We start from the raw sequence: 27,897 nt of genomic DNA, 5'->3' as shown, positions 1-27,897 counted from the left end.
TAAAATTGGCTGCGCAATGACAGCATGGTTGAACATGCTTATGTGAAAGGGGGAAATCCCAGGGGGCCCCACCCCATGCAAACATCTGTTGATTGCTGAGAGAAGGAGAATTAGAGAATTAGAACTTCCCTATGATCAGCCCTGAAATCTGTAATACAACACTAAAGGTTGAATTATTATATTTATGAGTCATTAAAGGGGGTCATAACTTGAGGGGGAATATGGAAGGGGTAGGAAAGAGGAAATGATGTGATTATATTTTAATTGTCCTACTAAGAGCCAAGAAACTTTACTATCTGTGGTTGGATAACTGCCTTACAGTTATATCCTGTGGTAGCAAAGTATGGAGTTTGGACAAACATCTACATATTTCAAAATGATTAATTGAATGGTATTTTTCCATAAAATATATACTGATATATACTGACCTTATTTTTCATTTAGAAGTAGATTATTTTGGGCTGGAGAGATGGCTCAGTGGTTAAGAGCACTAACTGATCTTCCAGAGGTCCTGAGTTCGATTCCCAGCAACCACATGGTGGCTCATAGCCATCTATAATGAGACCTTGCGCCCCCTTCTGGCATGTGGGGCACACATGGAAGGAATGCTGTACACATAATAAATAAATAAATTAATTAATTAAAAAAAAGAAGTAGATTATTTTAATGCCAAAATTGCATCATAATTTTGCTAAAATTCTCTACCCTTCGGGACCCTAAGGGACCCTGTTTCATGCTAAGCAATGATGGCACAGACCTTTAATCCCAGATCTCTGTGAGATTGAGACCAACCTGGTCTACAAAGTAAGTTCCTGAACAGGCAGGGCTACACAGAGAAACTCTATCTGAAAAAATAAAAAACAAAAACAAAAAAAAAACCAAACAAATAACAAACACAAAGAGTACTGTTTCATTCAACAACAAGAACAATATACCAAATGTTTTTCAGTACCCTGTCATTTAATCTTTCCAAATAGCTTTGCTTACACAGAAAGTAACATATGTGCTAATGCTTTAGAAGTGTATGTATTGGGGGTTAGTGCAGATTGGAGAGTACTGCAGATTAGGGGTTAGTGCAGATGTGGGTTAGTGTATATTGGAGATTATTGCAGATTAGAGGTTACTGCAGATTGGAGGTTGCTACAGATTGGGGGTTTACTGTAGATTGGGAATTGTTGCAGATTATTGGTTACTGCAGGTTGGGGGTTGCTGCAAAGTGAGGATTGCTACAGATTAGGAGTTGCTGTAGATTGAAGATTGCTGCAGATTGGGGTTAATGCAGATAAGGGGTTATTGCAGATTGGGAGTTATTACTTTCTAAACTTGTCCCTTTCTGCTTCTTCAGTTAGTGCAGATCAGTCAGTCTCCCCAGCCTCAGTATTGTTTGAACTCTGGACTTCAGCCATTGTAGTGTGGCCCATTGGTTTAATGAGTGGTGTGGTGTAACACATCTTTTCATCAGCTTGTCTTCCACCTGCTCATCTTCTTTGTGAGAGTCTTACAAAGGTATTTTAACTCTTGCTTTTCTGGGTTTTTTTTTTTTTGTTTGTATTTGTTGTTTTTACCCTGAGACAAAGTTTCTCTGTGTAGCCCTGACCATCCAGGAACCTTGTAGATAAGGCTGACTTGAACTCAGAGATCACCTGCATCTGCTTCCCAAGAGCTGGGATTAAAAGGTGGGCTGTGACACCACCGCCTGTCAAGAGTTCTGTGTGTGTTTGTATAGCAGTCCTTTGTCAGATGTGGCTTGAAATTTTTCTTGCAGTATGTGTCTTTTTATTCTCTTGATAGTGTCTTTAGCAAAGCCTAAATTTCTAATTCTGATGATTGTACATTTGGTGACATACCTTACGGGTCATTGCCAAGGCAGCAGTGTTTAGATTTTCTTCTTTTGCCTTAAGTTTGTGTACACTTTTTGGTGGTGGTAGGGTGGGCTCATATGTGCAATGGCAAGGGTAAATTCTGTATTGATTAATTTTTTGATGTCTCATTAACCCAGCACCCTTTGTTGGAAAGCCTGTCACCTGTCTTTTCTTTTTTCTTTTTCTTTTTTTAAAAATATTTATTTATTTATTTATTATGTATACAGTATACAATATTCTGTCTGTGTGTGTCTGCAAACCAGAAGAGGGCAGCAGACCTCATTACAGATGGTTGTGAGCCACCATGCGGTTGCTGGGAATTGAATTCATGACCTTTGGAAGAGCAGGCAATGCTCTTAACCACTGAGCCATCTCTCCAGCCCCCTCACCTGTCTTTTCTATCAACTCTTCCTTTTGTTTCTTTTACACAGATCAGTTGATGGTGTTTATGTGAGTTTTATTTCTGGACTTTCAACTGTTTTCATTCATCACATGTATGTTTAAGTGTTGGTTTTTTAGGTTTTTTGAGATACCCTGGACAATACACACACACGCACGCACGCACACACGCATGTATGCACACATCCTAGTTTTAAATTATGGCAATCTTTCATTCTTCCAAGTGTTGGGACTACAGTATGAGCTACCCTGCCCAAATGTATGCTGTCTTGGTTACTATAAGATTAGCATAAGCCAGTCCTTGAGAGTTAATTTTTTACCTCATGTACAGTTTAGCTTGTCCAGTATCTAGAAAAAACTTTGAAATTTTTATTGGAGTTGCATTAAAATTGGAAGAACTGACTAGCATTCCAACAATATTTTCTCAATGCATAGACTGTCTCAATTTAGTTCTTCTTTGGTTTAACATTTTGTCATTTTCTTGTAGGTCTTACACATTTGTTGTGTTTAGCTCTGCATGTTTCACTCTGGGTGTGCTAATACATGTGGTTTTGTAATGTCAGATACCACCTGTTGACTTCCATATATGGAACAGTGGTTTTTATGCATTAACCTTAGTGTGGATGCTTATTGCATCCAACATCATTTTCTTGATTCTTCAGATTTTCTGCATAGATAATTGTATTAATTATAAGTAAAAACACTTCTTTCTTTCCCAATTTGTAGATATTTTCTTTGTGCTTTAGCAATAGTAAGAGGTACTGTCCTACCTAGTTCCTAATCTTAATGGGAAACTCCACATTTGTTTTTTTTAAGTTTAGTGTTTTAGGGTTGTTCTTGTTGTTTTCAAACTAGTCTTTATGAAGCAAAGGAATTGTCCCTCTAATAGTATTGAGACTTTTTTTTTAATTCTTTTGTAGCCTAAGCCGGCCTCAAACTCGTGATCCTCCCGCCTCTGCCTCCTTCAACAAATCCTACTGGTGTGCACCACCACAACCAGCATATTGAGAGTTTTTATCAGGAAAAAGTACTAGGTCTTGACAAATGGTTTTTCCTCATCTGATATGATTATATGATTTTTCTTGCTTACCCTGATGCTATAAATTAGTTAATATCCGAAGGTTGAATCAGTTTTGAAAACCTAGAATGAATTCTGCCTTGGAGAGTGTTATATAATTCTTTTTCTAGAGTGTTATATTTGATTTATCTAATTTTTTTTTCTTTCTTTAGTAGTAAGGTAATGTTTGCTTCATAGAATGCATTATGAAGTTTCTCTTCAGTCTTGTGAAAATACAAGATTGTTATAATTTCTTACTTAACATGTTCAGTAGAATTTACTGTTGAGCCCATCAGGAGTTGGTGCTTTTTTGTTTTAAAAGGTTATTAGTTATTCAATTTTTATAGATAAGGCCTATTTGGATTATTTCTCTGTTCTTAAACTGTGGTACATGATGGTTACAGAGAATTGGTCTGTTTCTTCTAGCAGATCAAATTTGTAGGCACGGGGTGTTCATAGTACCCTTACTATCCTTTTAATGGCGAGACGTGTAGCTACACCTGATGCAGTCCCTCAAGTATGGTTTCTTTTGTTCCTACTGCTAGAAGCACTGGAGTTTTCCTCTGATGTTTGCCCTGAGGAAGTAGAGATAACAGTGATAAATCCAGCTCTGACAAGTCCTCTTAGTGTTTTCTCTCCACTTACCCGCTCTGATTTCTAGCATACCTGTAACAGATGGAGATGAGAGTGCTGTCTGGATATGAGACTGGTGGTGCACTGTGAACAGAAGCACACTCATTGACACTGTTCCTATCGTCCCTTCTCTGCAGGTGCACTGACAGAGTGCTACGATGAGCTGGGGAACCGATACCAGCTGCCAGTCTATTGCTTGGCACCACCAATCAACATGATAGAGGAAAAGAGTGACATAGAGACTCTGGATATCCCTGAGCCACCTCCCAATTCGGGACATGAGTCTCAGCTCCGTCTGCGCCTCTCCACAGGCAAAGACCTCAAGCTCGTGGTGCGCAGCACAGACACGGTATTCCACATGAAGAGGCGCTTACATGCTACAGAGGGGGTGGAGCCAGGCAGCCAGCGGTGGTTCTTCTCTGGCAGGCCTCTCACTGATAAGATGAAACTGGAGGAGCTGAAGATCCCAAAGGACTATGTGGTACAGGTTATCGTGAGCCAGCCTGTGCAAAACCCAACACCAGTGGAGAACTGAGCTGGGCTTGCCTGCGTCCCAGATCCCTTGGCTCCTTTTTATTATCATTTCCTACTCTATGACGTGAAATTTATTTTCACTGCTCTGAATTCCCTATGAATGGATTTAGTTCTGAGGAATTACCAGTGAAAAATTCCATCTGTGATGGAGACCAACAAAAATAATAAAACACACAGAGCCAGCCTCTGGAACTCCTGTAATTACAATTTCTAATTTGAGAGGCAGTTAAGAAATAGATAACCATTTATTTTAAAACATTTATCAACTATGTAATGGCTGTATTTAAATAATTTGGAATGTACACAGACACCAGACCCATCAAGAACAGCACCAAGCACCTTTTGGATACAGAATTTTTAAAATGTATATGTCAAGTTATATTTTCAGAACCATCAATAATTAATAAGTTACAAAACTTAAACGTTTTTGTTTTAGTGGAACCTAAAAGAGCAGAGGGGATTGTTTCTCTTCTGGGTTTGTATTCCTATTCCACCAGGAAGCAGTGGAGCCTGGGAGTTTGTCAGTGTTGCCTCCTCTCCCCCAAGTCATGCCCCTAAATTCACACTCATTCAGTTCCACTGCCATCCAACACGCTGGCAGCAGACACCCTCTGGAACACCAGACAATAATTTAGTAAATAGTCAGAGTTCTCATTCTTAGTTGAGAAGTTGTCTTGTCTGCATAGTGGTTTAAAATGTCTCTAGTCCCCAGGCTTGAGACTGTTAGCTACTATGTAATGCCTTCACTGAAGCAGCCGCTCTGCGTGGCCGTTTCTGGAGCTGACTGACTCCATCTATATTTCTGGGCCGTATAACATGGAAATGGAGTGTAGCTGCTTCCATTCCAGAATAAAAAGCAATCCTTTCTTCCTCACCTTGCAGGGGGTGGAATTTAAATCTTCTCTGCCTGTTCCTGGGAAAACTGTGCCTCTTCTCAGCCTTGGAGAAAACTCCAACTCAAAATTTTCAAGTGTGAAGGTTCACTGGTGTCACTTAACCGATGCTGGGGAGAACAATGGTGGTGCCTGGCGCTAGGCCTGAGTGCTTTTCACTTCACTCTGATTCTAGTAATTGTGGGCAGCAGTGTTCTTCCTGCACCTTCCCACAAAGTGCTGAATCAACCACCATATCTGCACATGAGGCTGAGGGACTGAGCACAGTGAGCCAGCCTTACCTCCTGGAGAAGGCTGAAGAAAGCTACCAAGGGTTGTATTCAATCTGGAGCCTCTTAAAAGCCGATTCTGCAAAGCATGGTGGTGCTTGCATTTAATCCCAAACTTGGGGGCAGAAGTAGGCAGATCTCAGAATTTGAGATCAATCTGGAATACAAAGATAGTTCTAGACCAGCCAGAGCTGCATAATGAAACCCTGTCTTGGGGGGGAAAAAAAGGTTGATTCCATGAACTAATGTGACCACACTGTATCTTTGGAGTCTGAACTGTGTACAGTAGATGAAAGAGGGCGCTATGCTGTCTCAGTAGGGAAATGCCAAACTTTCAACATCTATTTGGATATAAAACACCATGATTTTTGTGACAAAATGAAACTGCTAAGGAGTTTAAAATGTAATGTTTAAAGTGGTGTTAAATTTCCTATAGCCTGTTTAAATATATCTATAATTGAACTTACGTTTCTGAGAACTTTTAACCATTTCCCTAATTCTGTTCATAAGTTTAAAGTTTGTGACTGCACCTAATTTAGACTTGATGGGAGTTGAGTCTAAATTCAGGAGAAGCACACAGCTTTAACAATGAGGAAGGTGCTCACATTCCTGTGTGGAGGCTCCAGGACATCCGAGTGCTTCGGCCCTACCATCAAGAAGGTTGATTCATTTGCCACATTGAGTAACAGTATCTCAAAGTCCATCAACTGGAAAAGAATGTTTTAAAAATTATTTTTCTAAAGGAAATTTAATGGTGTCATCAATAATCTATGTTTGGTAAAAGTCTTGTTTGTTTCTTGAGGGTTGACCTCTCTAAGAGCTTTTTATTTTAAAGGAACATATACTTTGAATAACGATCCTCCAGGCGTGTTTAACCTAGGTGAGAAAAAAAAACATGGTGCTGGTAATTGTCAATAGATTGATGTAAGATTGGATCAATACTTGATGTGTATAATTTTAGTATGTAGGGGTTTTGTGCTTTTTTAAAAAAAAAAGTTCAACTTTTCTCTTTGTCTTTGCCTTTATTCTGAGTAGTTTCTTTTTTTTTTAATTAATTTATTTATTAAAGATTTCTGCCTCCTCCCCGCCACCGCCTCCCATTTCCCTCCCCCGGTCGAGTCCCCCTCCCTCATCAGCGCGAAGAGCAATCAGGGTTCCCTGACCTGTGAGAAGTCCAAGGACCACCCACCTCCATCCAGGTCTAGTAAGGTGAGCATCCAAACTGCCTAGGCTCCCACAAAGCCAGTGCGTGCAGTAGGATCAGAAACCCATTGCCATTGTTCTTGAGTTGTCAGTAGTCCTCATTGTCCGCTATGTTCAGCTAGTCTGGTTTTATCCCATGCTTTTTCAGACCCAGGCCAGCTGGCCTTAGTGGGTTCCCGAAAGAACATCCCCATTGTCTCAGTGTGTGGGTGCACCCCTCGCGGTCCTGAGTTCCTTGCTCGTGCTCTCTCTCCTTCTGCTCCTTCCTGATTTGGACCTTGAGATTTCAGTCCGTTGCTCCAATGTGGGTCTCTGTCTCTGTCTCCTTTCATCGCCTGATGAAGGTAAATATTCAGGAGGATGCGAGTAGTTTCTTTTTTGTTGTTACTTTTTTGTCATTTGTTGTTCTGTTTTGTTTTTTTCAAGGCAGGATTTCTGTGTAGACCAGGCTGACTTTGAACTCACAGAGATCTGCCTGCTTCTACCTCTCGTGGCGTGAGTTTCTAACTATTCCTCTATACAATGTTAATCTCCCACATCCTATAGGGGAGTGGGAGACTTCTTCCTCTCTGAAACCAGTAGTGAGATCATGACCACCAAACTTAAGATCTGCTGCACCACATACTGCAGGTTACCTAGAGGTGTGCAACTCAGGGAGGGTGACTCACAGTACTGCTTGCATGCTGCTGAGCTGATAAGATCCGAGTCTCACCAGTTGTGGTTGCACACACCTCTAGTCCCAGCGCTGGGAGAGAGAGGAGACTCAGGTGGAGGGCAGCTTGGTGTACCTAATGAGTTCCCGTCTTTAACAACAACAAAATCTGTTCACCTTTATGTCCTCTGGTTTCTTTGAAGGGCCTTTTCCATTTGGTGGGATACCAGCCTCTCCATTAGTTTTCTCTCACTACTTCATTGTTATCTAGAGCTCCTGTGTATGAAAAGAACAGAGCAGACAATGGCCCCTCTTCCTGAAGATAACTTGGAAATTTTTATTCCTCTTTCTCCATGGTGGGGGGAAGGTAGCCCTCCTAGCAAATGGGCATCACTCAGTTGATCGGGTCCTGTGATGCATTTTACTTAGAAAAGGAATCCAGCTGATTACATCTTCAGAGACAGCTGGTGTCCTATGACTGTTGTTGGGGGTCTCTTGTGATGTGGCCTGTTAGCCTGTCGTCTATTTCTGTAGTGAGCCTGAGTGAGTCCATCAAAGGTTGAACAGAGTTGAGTTGGCCTTGCCTAGTCTGAGGCTTGAGGCCTTGGATGGTATGGAGATGTGAGCTCCAAGCCCTGGGGGAAGAGGTGACTACTTTGCTCACTTAGTGGCCTCTCAAAGTTCCTTCTAGCTGACAGTAGTGTGGCAGAATCTGCCTGTGGCCCTGGTCTGAAACCTTCACAGGCCAGTGTCCACCCATAGTCTACCTGTTTCTCCCCATCGCCTGTGCCCTTAACACTCGTACTAGGAACTTGCAGTACAATATGAAAACCGCAGACTGGAAAGCTTTGACACACAGGATGGAATCCAAAACCTCACACATGTCATACTCTTATTGTTGAATCACATACCAGGCCCTATGTACTCATGTTTAAAACTAAATCAGGGGGTTGGGGGTGGGCGTTGGAGAGATGACTCAGCAGTTGAAAGCACTTGTTCTTGCAGAGGACCAAGGTTCGATTCCCAGCATCAGCATGGCAGCTCACAACTCTCCATAACTCCAGTTTCAATGCTCTTTTCTTTTTTTTTTGATTTTTCGAGACAGGGTTTCTCCATAGCTGTTGGTTCCTGTCCTGGAACTAGCTCTTGTAGACCAGGCTGGCCTCGAACTCAGAGATCCGCCTGCCTCTGCCTCCCGAGTGCTGGGATTAAAGGTGTGCGCCACCACCGCTCTTTTCTGACCTCTGAAGGCAGCAGGCACCCACAAGGTGCTTACACATACACATAAGCAAAATACTCAGGCCCTTGAAATAAATCTAAAAACACCCTAAAGCAAAGCAGGATTGGATTGGTTAGTTTCTTACATGCCTAGTCCCAACACAGTATATAAGTTTACTAATTTGTTTGAATTTTGATTTTTATACAGACTCATTTACCAATGAAATAATTCTAAATGCCCTTCCAGTCCTCCTGCCTCAGGCCATGGGTGCTGCAAAACTTGTGCTGCTGACCCACAGGAACCTCCAGTTGATGAAGATGCTTTAAAAAGGAATTCTAAAATCTGATGGGATGTCAGGATAGCTCAGCAGGTACCTAAGCAAGTTTGATCCCTAAAATAAGGTGAAGGATCAGCACCAGCTACAAGTTGTCCTCCGACCTCCACATGTGTGCTGTAACACATACACAGTGATGTTAAAAAATCCAGTGTTCTGTTCATTGTACCTTTACAGTGCCCTTGGACCCTTGTGGGAGGAAGGACAGGTTAGCTACCTGCTCTCTTCGGCTGTCCTCCCTGTTCTAAGTAAAGAACTTGATACTGCGTCTGCTCCAGGAGTTATTTCCCTTTATACAGCTCAAGAGCATCTCTAGGAGCAGAGACCTCTGGGGTGTCTTCTCAGAATCTAAAGCTGCTGCCTGACAAGCCACCTAGGCTATCTCAAAAGAGACCAGAGCCTGTAAAGATGAGTGCTGTGGTGAGCGGACCTTTGGCTTAGCCTTTCTCTAGATGCCATTTTTTCACTTTGGAGTGCCTGCCTGCACACTGCATAGTGTCTCTGTCTGCCCAATACCAACACTGTAGTAATCACAGACTTCTAAAGTTGGAAGGGCTTGGGGAGTGATGAGAGATGTTTGCAGTTCCATCAAAGCAGTGCCTTTATTTCTGTAGACTGGACTGAGGATGCAGGAGAGATGGCTCAGCAGTTAAGAACACTGACTGTTCTTCCAGAGGACCAATGTTCAATTCCCAGCACCCACATGGCAGTTTACAACTGTCTATAACTGCAGTTCCCGGGAACCTGACACCCATAGCAAAACAAAAAAATGCATATTTAAAAGAAAGAAAAGATTGAAGTGAAGTGACCAGTTCTACCTGGGGTTTGGTTTTGCTGGTCCCATTTCCACTGTGTTATCGCACCAAGGGGAGTATTTATGACTAGTTGTATTAATCGTGCTCAAAAGCTTGTTAGCCAAATCTCCCATTTGTTAATGATGTTTCACAATAATGGGTTTCATAATCCCCAGTCTGACTTGCAGATAAGGATCTTGGGTAAGCATTGATTATACATTGATTGAAGGGAATCTCGCCAGCTCTAGCAGGCCTTGCCCTCCCCCCCCCCATTCCCTCTCCCTTGCCAATAAACCTTTACATTCCTAAAGCTAGTCACCAAGGTCTAATTCCTTTATTTGGTCACTTCTTCCTGAGGCTGACTACCAAAGTCCAGCTATCAAGGTATTAAATAAGTCTAGCTATCAAAAGCTCCCTTTGGCTGTCCTAAGACACCCAATCAAAATTAAATACCTCCGGATCTCTTCGAGACCAGCCTGGTCTACAAGAGCTAGTTCCAGGACAGGCTCCAAAGCCACAGAGAAACCCTGTCTCGAAAAACAAAAAAACAAACAAACAAAATTAAATACCTCATTCTAATGCAGGGTTTGCCCTTGTACCTCTATAAACTGCCATTTGCCTATGTACCATCTGTCTCCTCTCTATCCAGAGGCAGTCCTTTGTCCCCTAGGAGAAATACCCCTGACCCTCTCTCTCTCATTCCCTTCCCCTTCTCCCTTGTCATCTTTGTTTCTTATCCCTGCCTTCTGTCCCTCTGGAGCAAATGAGTCATGATGCTGTGCACTGGGTCTTGTGCAGATTCTGGTCTCTTCATTGGTAGCATAACATTTGGGGACCCTCAAACTCACTGGTTGCCTTGAGATCAGTTAGAATCCTTAATCTTGCCGGGCGGTGGTGGCGCACGCCTTTAATCCCAGCACTCGGGAGGCAGAGGCAGGCGGATCTCTGTGAGTTCGAGACCAGCCTGGTCTACAAGAGCTAGTTCCAGGACAGGCTCCAAAACCACAAAGAAACCCTGTCTCGAAAAAACAAAAAACAAAAAAAAAAAAAAGAATCCTTAATCTTGGGTATATGTGATAAATGATTCGTATTTTTTCAGTCTCCAAACTGTGTCTCTCAAAAACTTACAATGAGGGTTATAGTAATAAACATTAAACAGGAGAGATTTCTAAGCCAATTGAATTTGTTAGCTTAAAATTTAAAGAGAAGGCTGATGTAGCATGCCTGATTCCCACATCCAACACATAGGTGCTGAAGCAGGAGCATCACAGGTTGAAGGCCTGCCTGGGCTGGAGAGATGGCTCAGCATTTAAGAGCACTGACTGCTCTTCCAGGGAACCCAGGTTCAATCCTCAGCACCCATATGGCAGCTCACAACTATCTTTAACTCCAGGATCCAACACCCTCACAAAACATACATACAGGTAAACCACCAATAAAATAAATTTTTTAAAAAAATCTACCAAAATCCAGTGAGTTTAGACCACTGGCTGTGAGTACCAACATCCTGGTCCTACTACCTGTGAGATGTGTTTAAGTTTCTTAATTTCTCTGAGACTCAGTTTCCTCTTTTGTAAACAAAATAGCCTTAACCTTTGACAGGATCAAAGGCATAAGTTGTGTGTCTTAAATCACTGCCTAACCTGCACCAAGCACATGATTGTGATGACTTCCCAGACACAATGCAAGCCAATACAAAGCCAGCCAGCAGCTACACTGTTTTTGGGATCCCAGGGTGGCCCTGAGTCTTTCTCAACGAGAGCTTTTAAGCACACAGACACAAAAAACATGTTCTGGCTTGACAGTTAATAAAAACAGCCAGAAACAGAATTATAAGAGCTAAAATGCAAGATTAGTACATTTAGAGACTTTCCCAGAACTATGGACTTTGATGGATTAGGTCATTGTTTTCATTTTTGGCTGACGGTGCTGCCTACTTTTGGAGTTTTACAGCCCATATGGTACTTCTATCATGGACTCAGTTATGTTAAGATCTGGGACCCTGTCACGGTTGCTACAATGATGATACAGTCCCTTTGGGGGTGGGGTTCACAAATCTCATGCCAAAGAATCTTTAGATCATTCAAGGTATTGATGTATTGATCTCTATATGGTCTCTACATAGCCCTGGCTGTCTTGGAAGTCATTATGTAGATGAGGCTGCCTTCATGTTCACAGAGGTCCTTCTGCCTCTGCCTCCCAAGTGCCCGGCTCATGAGGAGTTCCAATGGAGGCGGGCACACAATATTTTGTCCTACTTAGTTTTCTAAGCACTTCACATGTTGGAGTAATTCAGGCTCTAAGGAACACACAGCCTGAACTGAGACAGTGAACTCCTGCAGTCTCAGTTAATCCAAGGCTGAGGCAGGAGGATCATTTCATCCCACAAGTTGGAGATCAGCCTGGGTAATAGTCTCAATGAAACATAGTCTCAAAGGAAAAGACAGCTTCCATATCCTTTAAAGTCAACTTGCCTTGTCACCTTTGGCCCATGAGTCTGGCATCCAGGTGGGCTTAGCCTAGAAAGGATCCAAGAGCATTGAACCGTGAAAAGGGTTACCTCTTCAGCTGCTCAAATATCTAATGATATCTGAGCATGGCTTGCTAAAAATCAGAAGCAAAACTGGACCACATGGATAGAATGCTGCTCAGGTATAGAAACTGTTTTGAAAGCCGGGCGGTGGTAGCGCACGCCTTTAATTCCAGCACTTGGGAGACAGAGGCAGGTGGTTCTCTTGTGAGTTTGAGGCCAGCCTGATCTACAAGAGCTAGTGCCAGGACAGGCTCCAAAGCTACAGAGAAACCCTGTCTCGAAAAACTAAAAAAAAAAAAAAAAGAAGAAGAAGAAGAAGAAGAAACAAACAAACAAACAAAAAAACAGTTTTGATAGCAGGGCATAGTAGCACACACCCAGCCAGGCCGTGGTGGCACATACCTTTTAATCCCAGCACTTAGGAGGCAGAGGCAGGCAGATCTCTATGAATAGTTTGAGGCCAGCCTTGTCTACAGAGCGAGTTCCAGAACAGGGTCCAAAGCTACAAAGAAACTTTGTCTCAGAAAACAAGCAGAAACACATACCTGTAATCCCAGCACTTGGAAGATAGAGGTAGGAGGATTAGAAGCTCAAAGTCATCTTCAACTATATAGTAGGTTTGAGGCCAGCCTGGGCTACTTGAGACCCTGTCTCAAAAGACACTGGGTATAAATGGTGCAAACCTAAATTAAATCCCAGCACTCAGGAGGCAAGATCTCTGTGAGTTTGAGGCCGGCCTGGTCTACATGGCCAGTTACAGGCCAACCAGGTCTACAATGTGAGACCCTGTCTCAATGAATAAATAGATAAACAAACAAACAATACAGACATACACAAAATAAAGATGTGTATTTTGGTGTTCTTCATTGTGGCCATCTTAATTAGTCATGCTCACTTCTGTATCAAAGGAGACTTCTACTCCTCTGGTTCAACCCAGTCGAATACAGCTTCTTTAGATGCTGATAATACTTTTCTTTATCTTTCCCTTTCTCTCGCTCTCTCTCTTCCTCTCTCTGTTTCCTCCTTTTCTTCCTGTCAATGGATTTTTCAGTGCAGAAGATTGTGTACAGCTTAAATTCCTTGTAATTAAGCAACTTTTATTAGGGGAGGGAGAGAAAAAATTACAAAAAAGTTTAGCAAGGTGGTAAGCATGTGTTACTCTGGAATCTTGGAAACTTAGAGGCATAGGAGTTAGTTACAGGCTGGCTGAGGGCCTAGTACCCAGGAACAGTGATGTCGGTTGCAGACCATCGTCGGAACAGGGTCACCTTGTCACGTTCCCATGTCATCCTCCCACTGTGGTCACCTGCTTTCCTTTACACAGGCATAACTTCCATCCTCCCTGGAGCTTTTTCAGGATTTTTCTCACTTGGTTCTATCATAGAGTTTCTCCCTTTCTGCTTATTCAAATCTGTAAACACTTCTCTTGACCCCCATGTGATCCCCACCTTAGTCTGCCTCCCCGCAGCCTCCATAGTTGTGTGTCTGCACCACATGATGTGACAGCTGGTCCTGTCTCTGCCAGGGCCACCTTGTCTCTGTTGTTTTCCCAGTCTGCTGCCAGCCTTCCTCCTCACCATCCCTACCAGCGGTACAGGACATGGCCCTCTGCCCCATGATTCTTAAATCTGCACTTACTCGGTCACCTGTGATGTCAAAGTCTTGGAAAAGCTCCCGGAGTTCCTGCTTTTTAATATTGAAGAGAAATCTGTACATTTCAAAATCGGTTCCATCTATTTTCAACTCTCCTTTCAAGTCAAGCAAGTCAAAAACCGGCCGGGAATGGCGGTACATGAACTGATCTTCCAGATGGCTCTATTTGGAGAGAAATGTGTAAGAATATTGGTGCTACCCTGTATGGTGTTACACTAAGATTTATATAGCTGGGGAGTGAAGAGACAACTCAAAGTTTAAGAGCATTGACTTCTCTTCCAGAGGTCCTGAGTTCAATTCCTAGCAACCACATGGTGGCTCACAACCATCTATAATGAGATTCAGTGCCCTCTTCTGGCCTGCAGCATACATGTAGGTAGAACATTATATACATAATAATGTTTTTTGGTTGGTTTTTTTTTTTTGGTTTTTTTTTTTTTTTTTTTGGTTTTTCGAGACAGGGTTTCTCTGTAGTTTTGGTGCCTGTCCCGGAACTAGCTCTTGTAGACCAGGCTGGCCTCGAACTCCCAGAGATCCGCCTGCCTCTGCCACCACCGCCCGGCTACATAATAATGTTTTTAAAAAAGATTTATAAGCCAGGTGGTGGTGGCACATGCCTTCAATCTCAGCACTCAGGAGGCAGAGGCAGGTAGATCTCCATGAGTTCCAGGCCAGCCTGATCTACAAGAGCTAGTGCCAGGACAGGCTCCAAAGCTACACAAAGAAACCCTGTCTCAAAAAAAAAAAAAAAATCAGTTACCAGCCATTCCCTAGAGAGCTTAAAGCAAAAAGCAAACACCAAACTTGGGAAAGGACTGTGAAGATGGACAAGGCCCTAAGGAGTCCCCATGTTCAAGGAAACCTTCTGTGGTGTCAGTTCCGCTTCAACCCCGGCTGCCACCGTGTGCCGACTCTCCGGAAGCTTCGACCTTGGTGTTCACACAAGGTCTGTTTCCTCAGCAGGACTGGTGTTTGATGGTGAGGGTGTGGCCAAGAGAACAACGCCCCCCCCCTTCCCTTTCTTTTAGCCTCCACAGAAAAGTTTCTGAACCCAGGGATCAGGGCAGGAACGAGTGAGGTACTTGGAATGGAGGACAGGCAGGCCAAGAAAGGTGGGCATGTGGGCAGGGCAACGTGGGAGGACTAGAGCTGAGTGACAACTTCAGAGAGAGGCTGGGGTAGTGCTAGAATGCCTAGGTTGACTCAGGAACCAAAAATGAAGTTCGCATTTCTTTTCCATCCATCCATTTGTAGTGAGAGAAAAGTGGTCCCTCGTGCTCTCCCTTCATTGTCAACTTTATCAAGACTGGGAACAGCAGCCCTCTCTGCCCCACCCCCAACCCTGGTACTCACCTGATTTGACAGCACAATGCAAACCAACACATAGAACTGGTCAAAACCAATCTCTCCCATAGCCGTCCAGTCCAGCATGTCGAATATCTTCTTGATATGTGTGATTTTCATGTTAGTTACGTGGCGGAGGAAATGAAAGAATAGCACATCTGGAGGAAGAGAGGACCAGATGGGTTGTTCTAGAACAGTCCCAAAATGCTAAACCAAGAGCCACATAAAAAAATGCAGAAGTGCCAGGAGCTTACAGTGCTGGAAGGAGAATGACAAGATTTTGTTTCTGGCTTCACACTAAACCTTCCCCAATCCACAAGGGTTTTATTGGCTTTGCTGTGGAGAAGCAGATGCCAAGTCACGAAAGCTGCATGACCATGTGTCATCCATGCCCATACAATGTAGCTCCTGACCCCAGTTACGGACGATTTTGCACACATCCCCAGTGACCAGCAAGCTGCTAATGCTCTTTGTTTAAGGAAGGACAGCTTCGTTTTTGCTATGTTAAAGATGTTGGGCTGGAGAAATGGCTCAGAGGTTAAGAGCACTGGCTGCTCTTCCAGAGGTCCTGAGTTCAATTCCCAGCAACCACATGGTGGCTCACAACCATCTGTAATGAGATCTGGTGCCCTCTTCTGGCCTGCAAGCAAACGTGCAAGCAGAACACTGTACATAATAAATAAAATGTTAACGTGGGTGGGAGAGATGGCTGTCAGTAAAGACATTTTTCATGTAAGCCTAGAGACCTGAGTTTGATCTCCAGAACCTATATAAAAGTATAAGGAGAGAATGAACTCCCCAGAGTTGCCCTTTGCCTTTCCCATGCACACATGCATACACACACACACACACACACACACACATCATGCACATACAGATACCCACATAAAATATCTTTTCAAAGATCCCGATGTTCTCCTCAGCCTTTCCCATGATTCCTTTCATCAGAACAGTTAGTTTAAAAATCATCCCTCTCCTATGAGAGTTCCTAGAGTTTCCATGCTTACTCAGAGCAAAGGCTTTCTGACTGTGGAGGGAGGGAGCCTTCCCCGTGTGGAGCACTTCTTGAATGCCACACCTCAGCAAACCCTGAGACCCCGACAGGAAGGTGGTAGCCCACCCCCATGGCCATGGCCAGCACATTAGCTCCTTAGTGTTCTCGTCCAACTGCAGCTCCTGTTCCAGGGAATGTGGCCTAGGACAGACTCCACATTGCTCCCAGCTCTGGGGTGATATGGCTGCTGCTGGTCTGTGGTCACTTTTGGGTGGCAGGGTTGGGACTCATATGTGGGCTATCCTGATGGCAGCTGTGCACTTATTACTATGAAGCCACATCTCTTGTGCATTCGTTAGCCCATATTCAAGCAGAAACATCCAGGGAAAGTACTGTAACTTAAAGAACAGGAAGGTTCTTGTCAGCCCACTTACCAGCCATTACAGCCAGAGTAAGGCGGGAGCAGTGCAGTGATGGCTTGTGACCTAGGAATGTAAATCAAATAAGCCCTTTTCTCTTTCCAGTTGAAACATAGCCTCTTGGTACCATGAATGGCAGACACAGGAGCACACACCTGCACCCACTTTATTTCTGTTTTTTCTTTTATAATATGTCTGCAGTGGCATTTCTGTTATTTCGGTTGTTCCAGAAGCAAAATTGAAATTTTACATGACAATTGAGCACAACAGTAGTGGTGCAAACCTTTAATCCCAGAACTTGGGAGTCAGAGACAGGCAGATCTCTGAGTGTGAGGCCAGCCTGGTCTACCAATCCAGTTCCAGGACAGCCAGGGACACAGAGAAACCCTGTCTCAAAAAAAATAAATAAGATAACAAAAGAAAGGACAGGAGAGAGGGGGGAGAGGGGGAAAGGGGAGGGAGAAAAAAGAATGAAAGGAAGAAAAAGATCTAGCTATGGGATTTTCAATTTTAAAGTGTATTCTTTTGTTATGTGTTTGGTTGGTTGGTAGCTTTTGTTTTGCTGTTGATAAGGGATCTCACTGATGGCTGGCCTGGAATTCTATGTAGAAGACCACGTTGGACTCAGATTTGCAGCCATCCTGCCCAGCTTCCCCTTTGCCTCTAGATTACCAAAACTATCTCCAGATTTGGGTGTGGCAGCTCATGCCAGTAATCTCGGCACTCATGAGACTGAGGCAGAAGGGTTGCTGCCAGTGCAAGCCCAGCCTTTTCTACTGAGTCAGATTCTGTCTCAAAACACAAATGGGCTGGAAAGATGACTCAGAAGTTAAGGGTTAAGAGTTAAGGCTGCTCTTTCAGAGGATCCAAGTTCAATTCCCAGCACCCACATGATGGCTCATAATTGTTTAGAACTTCAGTTCCAGAGGGTCTGATGTTCTTTTTTGGTCTCCATGGGTACCAGGCATACATGCAGCCAAACATACACATAAAATATTGTTTTAATTATTTTTATTTTATGTGCATTGGTGTTTTGCCTGCATGTATATCTGTGTGAGGATGTCAGATCTTGGAATTACAGACAGGTCTGAACTGTCATGTGGGTGCTGGGAATTGAACTCAGATCTTCTGGAAGAACAGTCAATACTCTTAACCACTAAGCTATCTGTTCAACCCCAACACATAAAATTTTTGAAATGTTTTAAAGAAAAAAATCTGGGGCTGGAGAGATGGCTCAGTGGTTAAGAGCACTGGCTGCTCTACCAGAGGTCCTGAGTTCATTTCCCAGCAACCATATGGCGGATCACAACCATCTGCAATGAGATCTGGTGCCCTCTTCTGGCCTGCAGGCATACATGGAGGCAGAACACTATATATATATATATAATAAATAAAATCTTTAAAAAAGAAAAAAACTATCTCTGGGCTCCACTGAGTATATAAAACACTTGGTCGGGCTGGAGAGATGGCTCAGAGGTTAAGAGCACTGGCTGCTCTTCCAGAGGTACTGAGTTCAATTCCCAGCAACCACATGATGGCTCACAACCATCTGTAATGAGATCTGGTGCCCTCTTCTGGTGTGCAGGCAAACACACAGACAGAATATTGTATACATAATAAATAAATAAATAAATAAATCTTTTTTTTTTAAAGCAAAAACCCTTCATCAATGTTATTTGGAGTCCCAGCAGAAAGCAGCCAGGAGCACAATGAGCCTATGGTCACAATGTCGACTTTGGGCTGTTGACCACTTGGCGGACCCTTCTGTGTGCTCCACCAGGTGTGAACACTCCAAGCAACACCCTGTATCCACACAGTGATGACAAAGGGTCCTGCGGGACATTGTAGCTATGGAATCAATGCTGTCTGCAACAAGATGACTCTGGTCAGTCACCCAGGTCCCTGAGGCTTACAGTTGTTCTTCCAGTAAGCAAACCAACCGTCAGGCTGTACCGTCCCTCTTTCAGGTCACCGTCCCTACCCTTGATGATCAGAGAGCAGGCTCGGACCTCCCGGGTACTGTGTCGCTGGGGGATTATTTGGTTGCTAGAGAGATGAGACTCTGTTCCACAAATGTCCCAGGGAGACAGTGTAGCTTAGCTTTCTGAGGGACAGCTTGGTGCCCTACAGCTGTCTTATCTGGGCCAGGGAGGTCCGTATCGCATTTCATGCCAATCTGCATGCACAGAGGAAAGCGCGGCATGACACTGTAGAAAAGGAGGGTCTTCAAGTCGATGTTTGCTTTCATTCTTTCCGGTGCCGAGACCTGAGTCCAGGCTAAAAATGTCTATCTACTGCTGAGCTACGACCACCCCATTACTGTTCTTTTTTTTTTTCCGAGATAAGGTTTATCTGTGTTGCTTTGGAGCCTGTCCTGAAACTAGCTTTTGTAGACCAGGCTGGCCTCGAACTCACAGAGATCCTCCTGCCTCTGCCTCCCAAGTTCTGCGCCACCACCACTCAGCTGTTCATTTGTTTTTTAAGATAAGAATTTAAGTGCACACCTTTAACCTCAGCATTCAGGAGGCAGAGGTAGAGAGACCTGTCTCAAAAAAAAAAAAGAGTGTTTTTACTCCGCTGTGACATTTTCCTCTGTGAGGTGAGAGCGATGGTTGGATTTGTTGAAAGTCTTATTTATAGTGAAGCTTAGAAAGAACACAGGCTGTTTCACCTGGCCTTCTGTTAGCGTGTGGTCTCAGTAACAGAGCTAATGGACATTTTTGGTAACTCACAAACACAGACACAGACAGCCCTGCTTAAAACCAGTGAGTCTCAAAACACAACAAAATGACCTGAATGTGGGAGAGGACCCTGTGGGGAAGAGGGGGATGATGGGTGGGAGAGGACCCTGTGGGGAAGAGGGGGATGATGGGTGGGAGAGGACCCTGTGGGGAGGAGAGGGATGACGGGGTGGGAAAGGACCCTGTAGGAGGAGGGGGATGACGGGTGGGAGAGGACCCTGTAGGAGGAGGGGGATGACGGGTGGGAGAGGACCCTGTGGGGAAGAGGGGGATGACGGGTGGGAGAGGACCCTGTGGGGAGGAGGGGGATGACGGGTGGGAGAGGACCCTGTGAGGAGGAGGGGGATGACGGGGTGGGAGAGGAGCCTGTGGGGAGGAGAGGGATGACTGGTGGGAGAGGACCTTGTGGGAAGGAGGGGGATGACTGGTGGGAGAGGACCTTGTGGGGAGGAGGGGGATGACTGGTGGGAGAGGACCCTGTGGGAGGAAGGGGATGGCACAGGGGTGGGAGAGAACCCTGTGGGGAGGAGGGGGATGACGGGTGGGAGAGGACCCTGTGGGGAGGAGGGGGATGACAGGGGTGGGAGAGGACCCTGTGGGGAGGAGGGGGATGACGGGTGGGAGAGGACCCTGTGGGAGGAAGGGGATGGCACAGGGGTGGGAGAGGACCCTATGGGGAGGAGGGGGATGACGGGTGGGAGAGGACCCTGTGGGGAGGAGGGGGATGACAGGGGTGGGAGAGGACCCTGTGGGGAGGAGGGGGATGACGGGTGGGAGAGGACCCTGTGGGAGGAAGGAGATGGCACAGGGGTGGGAGAGGACCCTGTGGGGAGGAGAGGGATGACAGGGGTGGGAGAGACATGAGAAGGTAGAAGAAGAAACTGAGCCTCAAGTTGGAGACGACCCGCTCATCAAACCACCAAGGAATTGTGGGTAGAGCCCAGCCTGACCCCAGAACCCGTGACTTCATCCTCTGCACTGAACTACCATCAGGCTCAGCTGTTAGCAGGTTCTCTCCGGGCTTCCTTGACAAGATGAAATAAATGTTAAGGAGATCGTTTTGGGTTCTGTGTGGGGAAAAACTGACCATTCAAAGTGTTCCTTCGGTGTGCGTCCAGAAGGTGAAAATACTCCATCAAGGCCTTCACATTTCTCAAAGACAACAAGCAGTAGATTTTGTCCAGGTAAAGGTACCACAGAAAAGACCCTTGCTTCACTTTCATCTCGGCCGCTTTCAGCCAGAGGGAGGCTCCGGCGACCTGACGCGGAACAGAGAGTTCTGCCTCAGAACTAGAATGTTGGACAGGGTCCCTGAGATGACCCAGCATGCCTAGAGGAGACAATGGGAGGGAATGAAATAGCTCCTCACAGTTCTCTGCCTTTGAAGTGGGTGTTTCCTGGCTGACCTCTAGGGGCCACCAAGCCCAGGGCCAAAGCGGCTCTCAGAGCCACCCTAGACAAGATGTACATGTTAGGAAAGGAAATGGAAGCGCACACAGAGTACTGAAAGAGCCTCGAACAAATATACTCATATAAAGCCAAAGGGAAGGGATTTGTGTCCACATAAATGTTAAGGTTATATAATATACATATATGTATATGTATAGTGGTATACTTGTTATACATACATACACACATATATGTGTATGTGTGTATATGTATATATATATATATATATTATATGAAGAGAGATAGAGATTGTCTTTACTATCAACATCCTAGCCCACCTGGTGTTCACTTTGTAGACCAAGATGACCTTGAACTCACAAGATCTGCTTGCCTCTGCTACCCAGATGCTGGGATTAAAGGCGCACACCACCACTGCCTAGCTAAGGAGTTTTTTGTTTGTTTGCTTGTTGTTTTTTGTTTTTCAAAGACAAGGTTTCTCTGTGTAGCTTTGACTGTCCTGAAACTCACGCTGTAGACCAGGCCGGCCTCGAACTCACAAAGATCCGCCTGCCTCTGCTTCCTGAGTGCTGGGATTAAATGCGTGTGTCACCAGCCCAGCCAAGAAAGAGTTTTTAAAAGACCACAAAGCGTAGCGGGCCAGAAGTCAAAGCAAGGTGCCTGACTAACACCATCACTGCTGTTTCCTTCTCTCCTCCATGATGGACTATTTCAGGCCTATCCAAAGGGGAACAGATTCATGGGTCGTCACCCAGGTCCACCTACAGTTCAGACCAGCCCCAGCTCATCCATATTCATTTTGCTTCATCGCAGTTCCTGGGTTATTTAGAAGCAAGTCTCAGACAAAACGGCTAATGTGCAAATATTTGGGTATATATTTTAAAAAACATGAGTCTTCAAAGTTATCCCGCTGGAGGATAATCATCCAACACCCTCAACTACCATGTCAGCTGATTGCCTCTTAGAAGTCTGAAGAGCTGCTCCAATCAAGAAGCCCAGATCTATGCATCATGTATCATGCTTCAGAAACCATTTCAGTTCTAAAACCTGTATTTTTTTCTTACAATTTGTGTTCTTAAAATTGTATTGGTTTTTGTATGAATGTGTATATGAGCCAAATTGCAAAACTCTATATTTGGTTATCGGTCTGTGTGTAAACATATGTTCATTGCTATACCTGTATGTGTGATGAACATATCTATGTGTGCATACACACAGTTCTATCTGACCTTCTAGATCATGGGAACCTCTGATGCTGTGACTGGAGTGTCCCAAGGGTGAAGCAGGCTTGTGGGATGGATCCCTTAAGCTGTGGAGTCTATGCTAATCCCCAGTGTCAGAATTAAAGTGACTTGTGTACACCCCTGGGGTATCCGCAGAAAACTGTCTGGTGTGGCAAAAACTCCCACACATTTAGTAAAATCAAAGGCAGGGTAAATCAGGCTGGCCTCGAATTCACAGAGATCCACCTGCCTTTGCCTCCTGAGTGCTGGAATTAAAGGCGTGCATCACCACCACTCGGCTGTTTGATTTTTGAGACAAGATGTAGCCCTGACTGTCCTGGAACTCTGTAGGCTGGCCTTGAACTCACAGAGATCTGCCTGAGTGCTGGAATTAAAGGCACGAGCCACCACCACTCAGCTATATTTTTTGTTTTTTGAGACAGGGTCTTGCTGCGCCTCAGGCTGCCTGGAGCTCACTGTGTGGCTTTGCTTCCTGGATGCTGGGATTACAGGAGAGCACTATCATGACTATTTGTTAAATTGTCTGTGGATGGGCGTGTTCATAAGGAAACGCAGACTCAAAGATATAGGTGCACTTGTGTGATGTTAAGACTTAGTGAAGAATGGAAACTCATTTGTAGGGAGTGAGGCTGGAGGACAGAGAGGATTGCCCGGTGGTTGTAAGGGACAAGTTGAGTTGAGTCTCACCCTTTATCCTTTTAAACATCCTATTAAAGCCTTTATCCTTCCCTTCAAAGAGGGGGAAAAGACCTGATGAATGAAGGTCAACAAAGCAACATATTTTGAGGTCATATGTCCTGAGCGCCATCATTTCCATGCAGACTCTAACACCACGTGTTTGTGTCAGCTTTATTAATAACACCTACTGTCCCTCGCAGTTGAATGTATTTATGACGATGGTCTATCCAGACAGGGCAATACTACCCGACAATGAAGATGAGTGAGCCATGAATACATCCAACACGATGAATCTCGGAAACATGCTGAGTTCAAAGAAGCTAAACCCAGGTCAGTGTGTGGCCAGTGTATGAGGCACTTGCCTGGCATGCACAAGGGCCTGGGTTTAATGTCCAGCACTGGGAAAAAGTTTGAAAGGAGTGGGATGAGAATTGCCTAAAGAGGCAATGGAGATATTCTTTACCCGGACTGTGACAGCCTTACGGGGTGCCTTTCTATTTAATGTAGATTAAATCTCAATAAACTTGATTCTTGTTCTTTTTTTGTTTGTTGTTTCTCTTCAAGACAAGGTTTCTTTGTGTAACAGCTCTGGCTGTCCTGGAACTCACTCTGTAGACCAGGCTGACCTCGAACTAGCAGATACCTGCCTGCCTCTGCCTTCTATGTGCTGGGATTACAGGCATGTGCCACCACGGCCCTGCTTTGTTGTTATTTTGGTTTGGTTTGGTTTTTGGCTTTTTAAGATAGGGTTTCACTGTTTAGCTTTGGAGCCTGTTCTGGCACGTGATCTATAATACCAGGATAGCCTCAGACTCACAGAAATCCGCCTGCCCCTGCCTCCTAAATGCTGGGATTAAGGGTATGCACCACCATGTCTGGCCTAAATTGATGTTTTGAGTGTTTTGCCTGCATATATGCCTAGGAAGGCCAGAAGAGGATGTCAGCACATGGAACAGGAGTACCAGATGCCTGCACTGCCGTGTGGGTGCTGGGAACTGAACCTGGGTCCTCTGGAAGGGGAGTCAGTGTTCTTAACCTCTGAGCCATCTCTCCAGTCCCTTAAGTTGATTTTTTTCCAAGTTAAAAAAATATAGGCCACCTGGTGGTATAGTTCTGTCAGAGATATTTCATGTGTACAAGGTCCAGGGCTCAGTCCTCTGTGGCAGGGAAATACTCACACATGAAGATAAAAGCAGATTTCATTATATCAATATTATTCATACTTGCTCCACAGAAGATACCAGGAGCAAAGTTAACATATGGATGAAAGGTTGAGAGGAAACATTTTCAAGATCTAAACCCAACAAGATAGTATTTTTAAAAATTCAGGTACAATGAGATGGCCTAGTGGGGCCTGGGGAGGGCTGCTGAGGACCTGAGTTAATCCTCAGGACCCACATGGTGGAAGGAGAGAACCAACTCTTTTTTTTAAATCTATTTAGGGCTGGAGAGATGACTCAGTAGTTAAGCGCTTTGCCTGCTCTTCTTCCAAAGGTCCTGAGTTCAAGTCCCAGCAACTACATGGTGGCTCACAACCATCTGCAGTAAGATTTGGTGCCCTCTTCTAGCCTGCAGGGATACATGCAGGCAGTATACTGTATACATAATAAATAAATAAAACTTAAAAAAAGAAATGCCTTTAAAAATCTATTTTTATTTTCCTAATAATCTATTTATTTTTATTTTATTTGCATTGGTGTCCTTACCTGAGTGTATGTCTGTGTGAGGAGGTCAGATCTTGAGTTACAGACAGCTGTTAGCTGCCATGTGGGTGCTGAGAATTTACCTGGGTCCTCTGGAAGAGCAGTCAGCGCTCTTAACTGCAGAGACATCTCTCCAGCCCTGAGAAGCAACTCTTGAAAGTGTCCTCTGGCCTCCACATATGTATACATACCCTTGCACACTCTCACATACACACATGCTTGCACGCACACACATAACCACAAATGCACACAGAAATAAACGATAAAATTCCTAGAACAAAAAACATAGGAAATCTAATTTTTTATAAAATGTGTAAAGAGTAGGGCGTGGTGGCGTACCCCTTTAATCCCAGCACTCGGGAGTTAGAGACAGGAGGATCTCTGTGAGTTTGAGGCCAAGTTACAGGACAGCCAGGACTACATAGAGAGACCCTGACTCACACAAAACAAAACAAGTCGCTCACACCCCCAACCCAAAACAACAAAAAATGGCAAAGGACACAGACCAGCAAAAACTATGCAAACTCGCCGGTGCAGTGGCGGTACACACCTTTAGCCCCAGCATTTTTGAGGAAGAGGCATGTGGATCTCTTGAGTTCGAGGCCAGCCTGGTCTACAAAGTGAGTTCCAGAACAGCCAGGGTTGTCTCACAGAGAAACCCTGTCTCAAAAACAAACAAAAGCAACAAAACTATGCAAAACTCAGACTCATTAATTGAGATATACACATTGAAGCACTATTTATCAAACTTACCAGGAATCAATAATTTCTATTTTAAGTTGTTCCAGAAAGTACGGTTGGGGAAGGGCACAGCCCTTCATCTGTCTTCATTCATCACTAGGTCACTGTGAGGCCCTGTAGCCAGAGACAGATGAAGAAGGGAAGGAAACCCTATTTAACATAAGTTTCAAAGTAACTTGGCTCTCTTGAGCCTCCTTTTTATTGCCACGTTTTTTATATATAATTTACATACCCCCCAACAACTTACAAAAACAAAAGTCACTCTAGTGACTTGTGACAAGTTTCCTGAGTTGCGGAACTGTCACTGTAGTTCTGTTTCCTGTCATTTTCATCACCCCTGTGAGATTCTGCATGGCTCTTTCCAGCCAGTCCACGTCTGGAAGCCAACCCTTAGCCGGCTTTCCACAGCTTTGCCTTTTCTGGTGCGGTCATATAAATGCCGTCATACCTCATGCACTCTTTAGGTCTGCTTTCCTTCAAGTATCATGACATTTTTTTTTGAGGACCGTTCTATTTTTATTCTCACTTTGTTTTCTTCTGGAACTCCCGGGACTGGTCAGCGCGTTCTGACCCTCTACCTACCCGGTATAGCTGCACAGACTTCAGCGGGTCCCAAGGAACCCAGTGACACAGACCTACCCTTTGGCTCGTTCACAGGCTGACTTAACGAGAGCAATTTTGCGTGACATTTCCTTCTTTTGATGATAAAATTTCCTCACACTCATTCAGTGGCGGGAACAATCGGAATTGGGGCAGCCTTTTTATTCGGGGCGCCCTTTGCACGAATCCTTGGGGCATCGAATTCACTCTCCAGCCGATTTTCCTAACGGGAAACTACACTCGGTGCCTGCGCGCGGCTCCAGGGATATTTTCGAACAGAGTCCCAAGAAAAGGGAGTGGCAATCTAAAGACTTTCTCGAGGTGAGGGTGCCCAAGTGTCAGACTCACTTGTTCGGGGGGGGGGGTGGTGTCACCATCATAGGCCTTGCAGCTGCTCAGCCTGCAGAACTGCTCTAGAACCCACGTCCTGATACCAGGGAAAGACGCTGTGCAATCTGCAGGTTGCCAGCAGGTAAGGTAGAGCGACGAGGGTCCCGACGCCAGGATGGAGGACGGTTCCCGAGATGTCTCCAGTTTTATCTCTAATGGGGCTTTTTAAAAAAATTGGTAAAAGAACTAGAAAGTTTTACTTAATAAGGAATATATCTGCTAACCTACCACGAAGCCTAATAGGTCCTAAAGGGACTCTTATGTTTCTTGTCCTGTGGCGGGGGCAGGAAAAGAGCTGGATTGGGGGGCGCGCAGCCGCGGGGCTCTGACTTCTGCGCGCTTGGAGGCAGCACTGCGCTTGAGACCCACGCAGGAAGCGGGGTGAAGGGACCCTGGAACTTGCGTGAACCCTGGGGCGAGGAGCAACAAGGACAGGCGTGATCCACGGGGCGAAGGGCGCAGGAGTCCCGCGCGGGAAAAGGGCAAGCCAGTCCGCTGTAGGCACATTCTACTCGCCGATGCACCAGCTTGGCACCAACGACGATCGCAGGACGTCAGCTGAATCCCGAAGGTTTGGGGTTCCGTGAGGCGCAGCGGGCCCGCGGGCCGGCCATCCGGCGGACTACAGTCTCCAGAGTGCCCCGCGGCGCGGGCGGAACCGGGCGCTCCCGCAGCCAATTGAGGGGTCTCGGGGCGCCGCGGAGCAGGTGGAGCCGGCGGGGACTGGCGTGCGCGCGGGTGCCGGGCGTCCTGCGGGCGGGTCCAGGAGGGGGCGGGGCGCGGCGGGGCGGGGCGGGCCGCGGTTCCGGCAGCTCCCGGCAGCGGTGGACGCACTCGGCCGGCGCTGCGCTGCGGGGAGGGCGGCTCTGAGAAGCCGCAAGTTCTCCCGCCGCGCTCCGGACCCAGCATGGCTTTCGCCAATTTCCGCCGCATCTTGCGCTTATCCACCTTCGAGAAGAGAAAGTCCCGTGAATATGAGCACGTTCGCCGGGACCTGGACCCCAACGACGTGTGGGAGATTGTGGGCGAGCTGGGCGATGGCGCCTTCGGCAAAGTCTACAAGGTGAGGGTCTCGTTGACTGCGCCTGCCGGGCCCTGAGAACCCCTGACCCCCGCGCAGCTGCTTCTGAGCACTTCCTGTGTGCCCCGCACTGGACACAAAGGGACGTTTGTAGGACCTCAGCATCCCAAGGGGGCTACCCGAGGCGCCCCCGGGAACACGGTGATGGTGGCACATCTTTTAAAGCGGGACTACACCAATGTTATGGGAATGTTAAGGCTCAGGACTGTACCTGGGAGGGTTGGGAGTTAGGGACACTCCTGAAGATGAGCCTAAGACAGACACTCAGGGTGGACAGAGGGACCCTGGAGTGAGCGAGAACAGGCTGCGGCTGGAGGGCTCAACGGAAGGCGAGGACAGGGTCCTGTGACTGCAGCTGCAGGGCACAGATTTGGCTTCTGGACTCCTGAGTCACCGGAGGCTCCCTGTCTGTCTGCAGTTACCTCTCCCCTGGAGGAAGACAGGGCAGAGTCTGTGCGGAGGAGTGGGTGGGGCAGGGATGATTCCTTTTAGACACGTGTGCAGAGGACAGCTCCTGGGG

General features: G+C 45.6%; 3 protein-coding genes across 5 annotated transcripts in view; 2 read left to right on the top strand and 1 right to left on the bottom strand.

Moving 5' to 3' along the window:
- Ubtd2 (ubiquitin domain containing 2) overlaps nt 1-6,653 on the top strand; it is a 64,742-nt gene extending 58,089 nt beyond the window's left edge. The window contains exon 3 of the mRNA XM_075941369.1: nt 4,089-6,653. Coding sequence (XP_075797484.1) covers nt 4,089-4,486 — 398 coding nt within the window. The 3' untranslated portion in view covers nt 4,487-6,653. The remainder of the gene's footprint in view (nt 1-4,088) is intronic.
- Nucleotides 6,654-6,847: 194 nt separating this feature from the next.
- Nucleotides 6,848-26,972, bottom strand: Efcab9 (EF-hand calcium binding domain 9). 3 transcript variants are annotated; one of them, XM_075941368.1, is made up of 6 exons: nt 26,255-26,972; nt 25,319-25,420; nt 20,621-20,792; nt 15,389-15,537; nt 14,021-14,197; nt 6,848-7,778 (listed from the first exon to the last, which is right to left on the bottom strand). In XM_075941368.1, the coding sequence occupies exons 3-6, from the start codon at nt 20,754-20,756 to the stop codon at nt 7,770-7,772; spliced, it is 471 nt and encodes a 156-aa protein (XP_075797483.1). In that variant the 5' UTR covers nt 20,757-20,792; nt 25,319-25,420; nt 26,255-26,972; the 3' UTR covers nt 6,848-7,769. The 3 variants fall into 3 exon arrangements, with proteins under 3 accessions (XP_075797483.1, XP_075797481.1, XP_075797482.1); XM_075941366.1 differs by lacking the exon at nt 6,848-7,778 and adding an exon at nt 12,913-13,476; XM_075941367.1 differs by lacking the exon at nt 6,848-7,778 and adding an exon at nt 12,913-13,476 and having other exon boundaries at nt 25,319-26,972.
- A 119-nt stretch (nt 26,973-27,091) lies between these two features.
- The window catches only part of Stk10 (serine/threonine kinase 10), a 94,424-nt gene continuing 93,618 nt past the window's right edge, over nt 27,092-27,897 (top strand). The window contains exon 1 of the mRNA XM_075941364.1: nt 27,092-27,359. Within this exon, the coding sequence (XP_075797479.1) occupies nt 27,204-27,359 (156 nt within the window). The 5' untranslated portion in view covers nt 27,092-27,203. The remainder of the gene's footprint in view (nt 27,360-27,897) is intronic.

The sequence above is a fragment of the Microtus pennsylvanicus genome, chromosome 11 (assembly GCF_037038515.1).
Source record: "Microtus pennsylvanicus isolate mMicPen1 chromosome 11, mMicPen1.hap1, whole genome shotgun sequence".
Lineage (NCBI taxonomy): Eukaryota > Metazoa > Chordata > Mammalia > Rodentia > Cricetidae > Microtus > Microtus pennsylvanicus.
The sequence above is the reverse complement of the archived record's forward strand: the minus strand, read 5'-3'. Positions and strand labels throughout refer to the sequence as shown.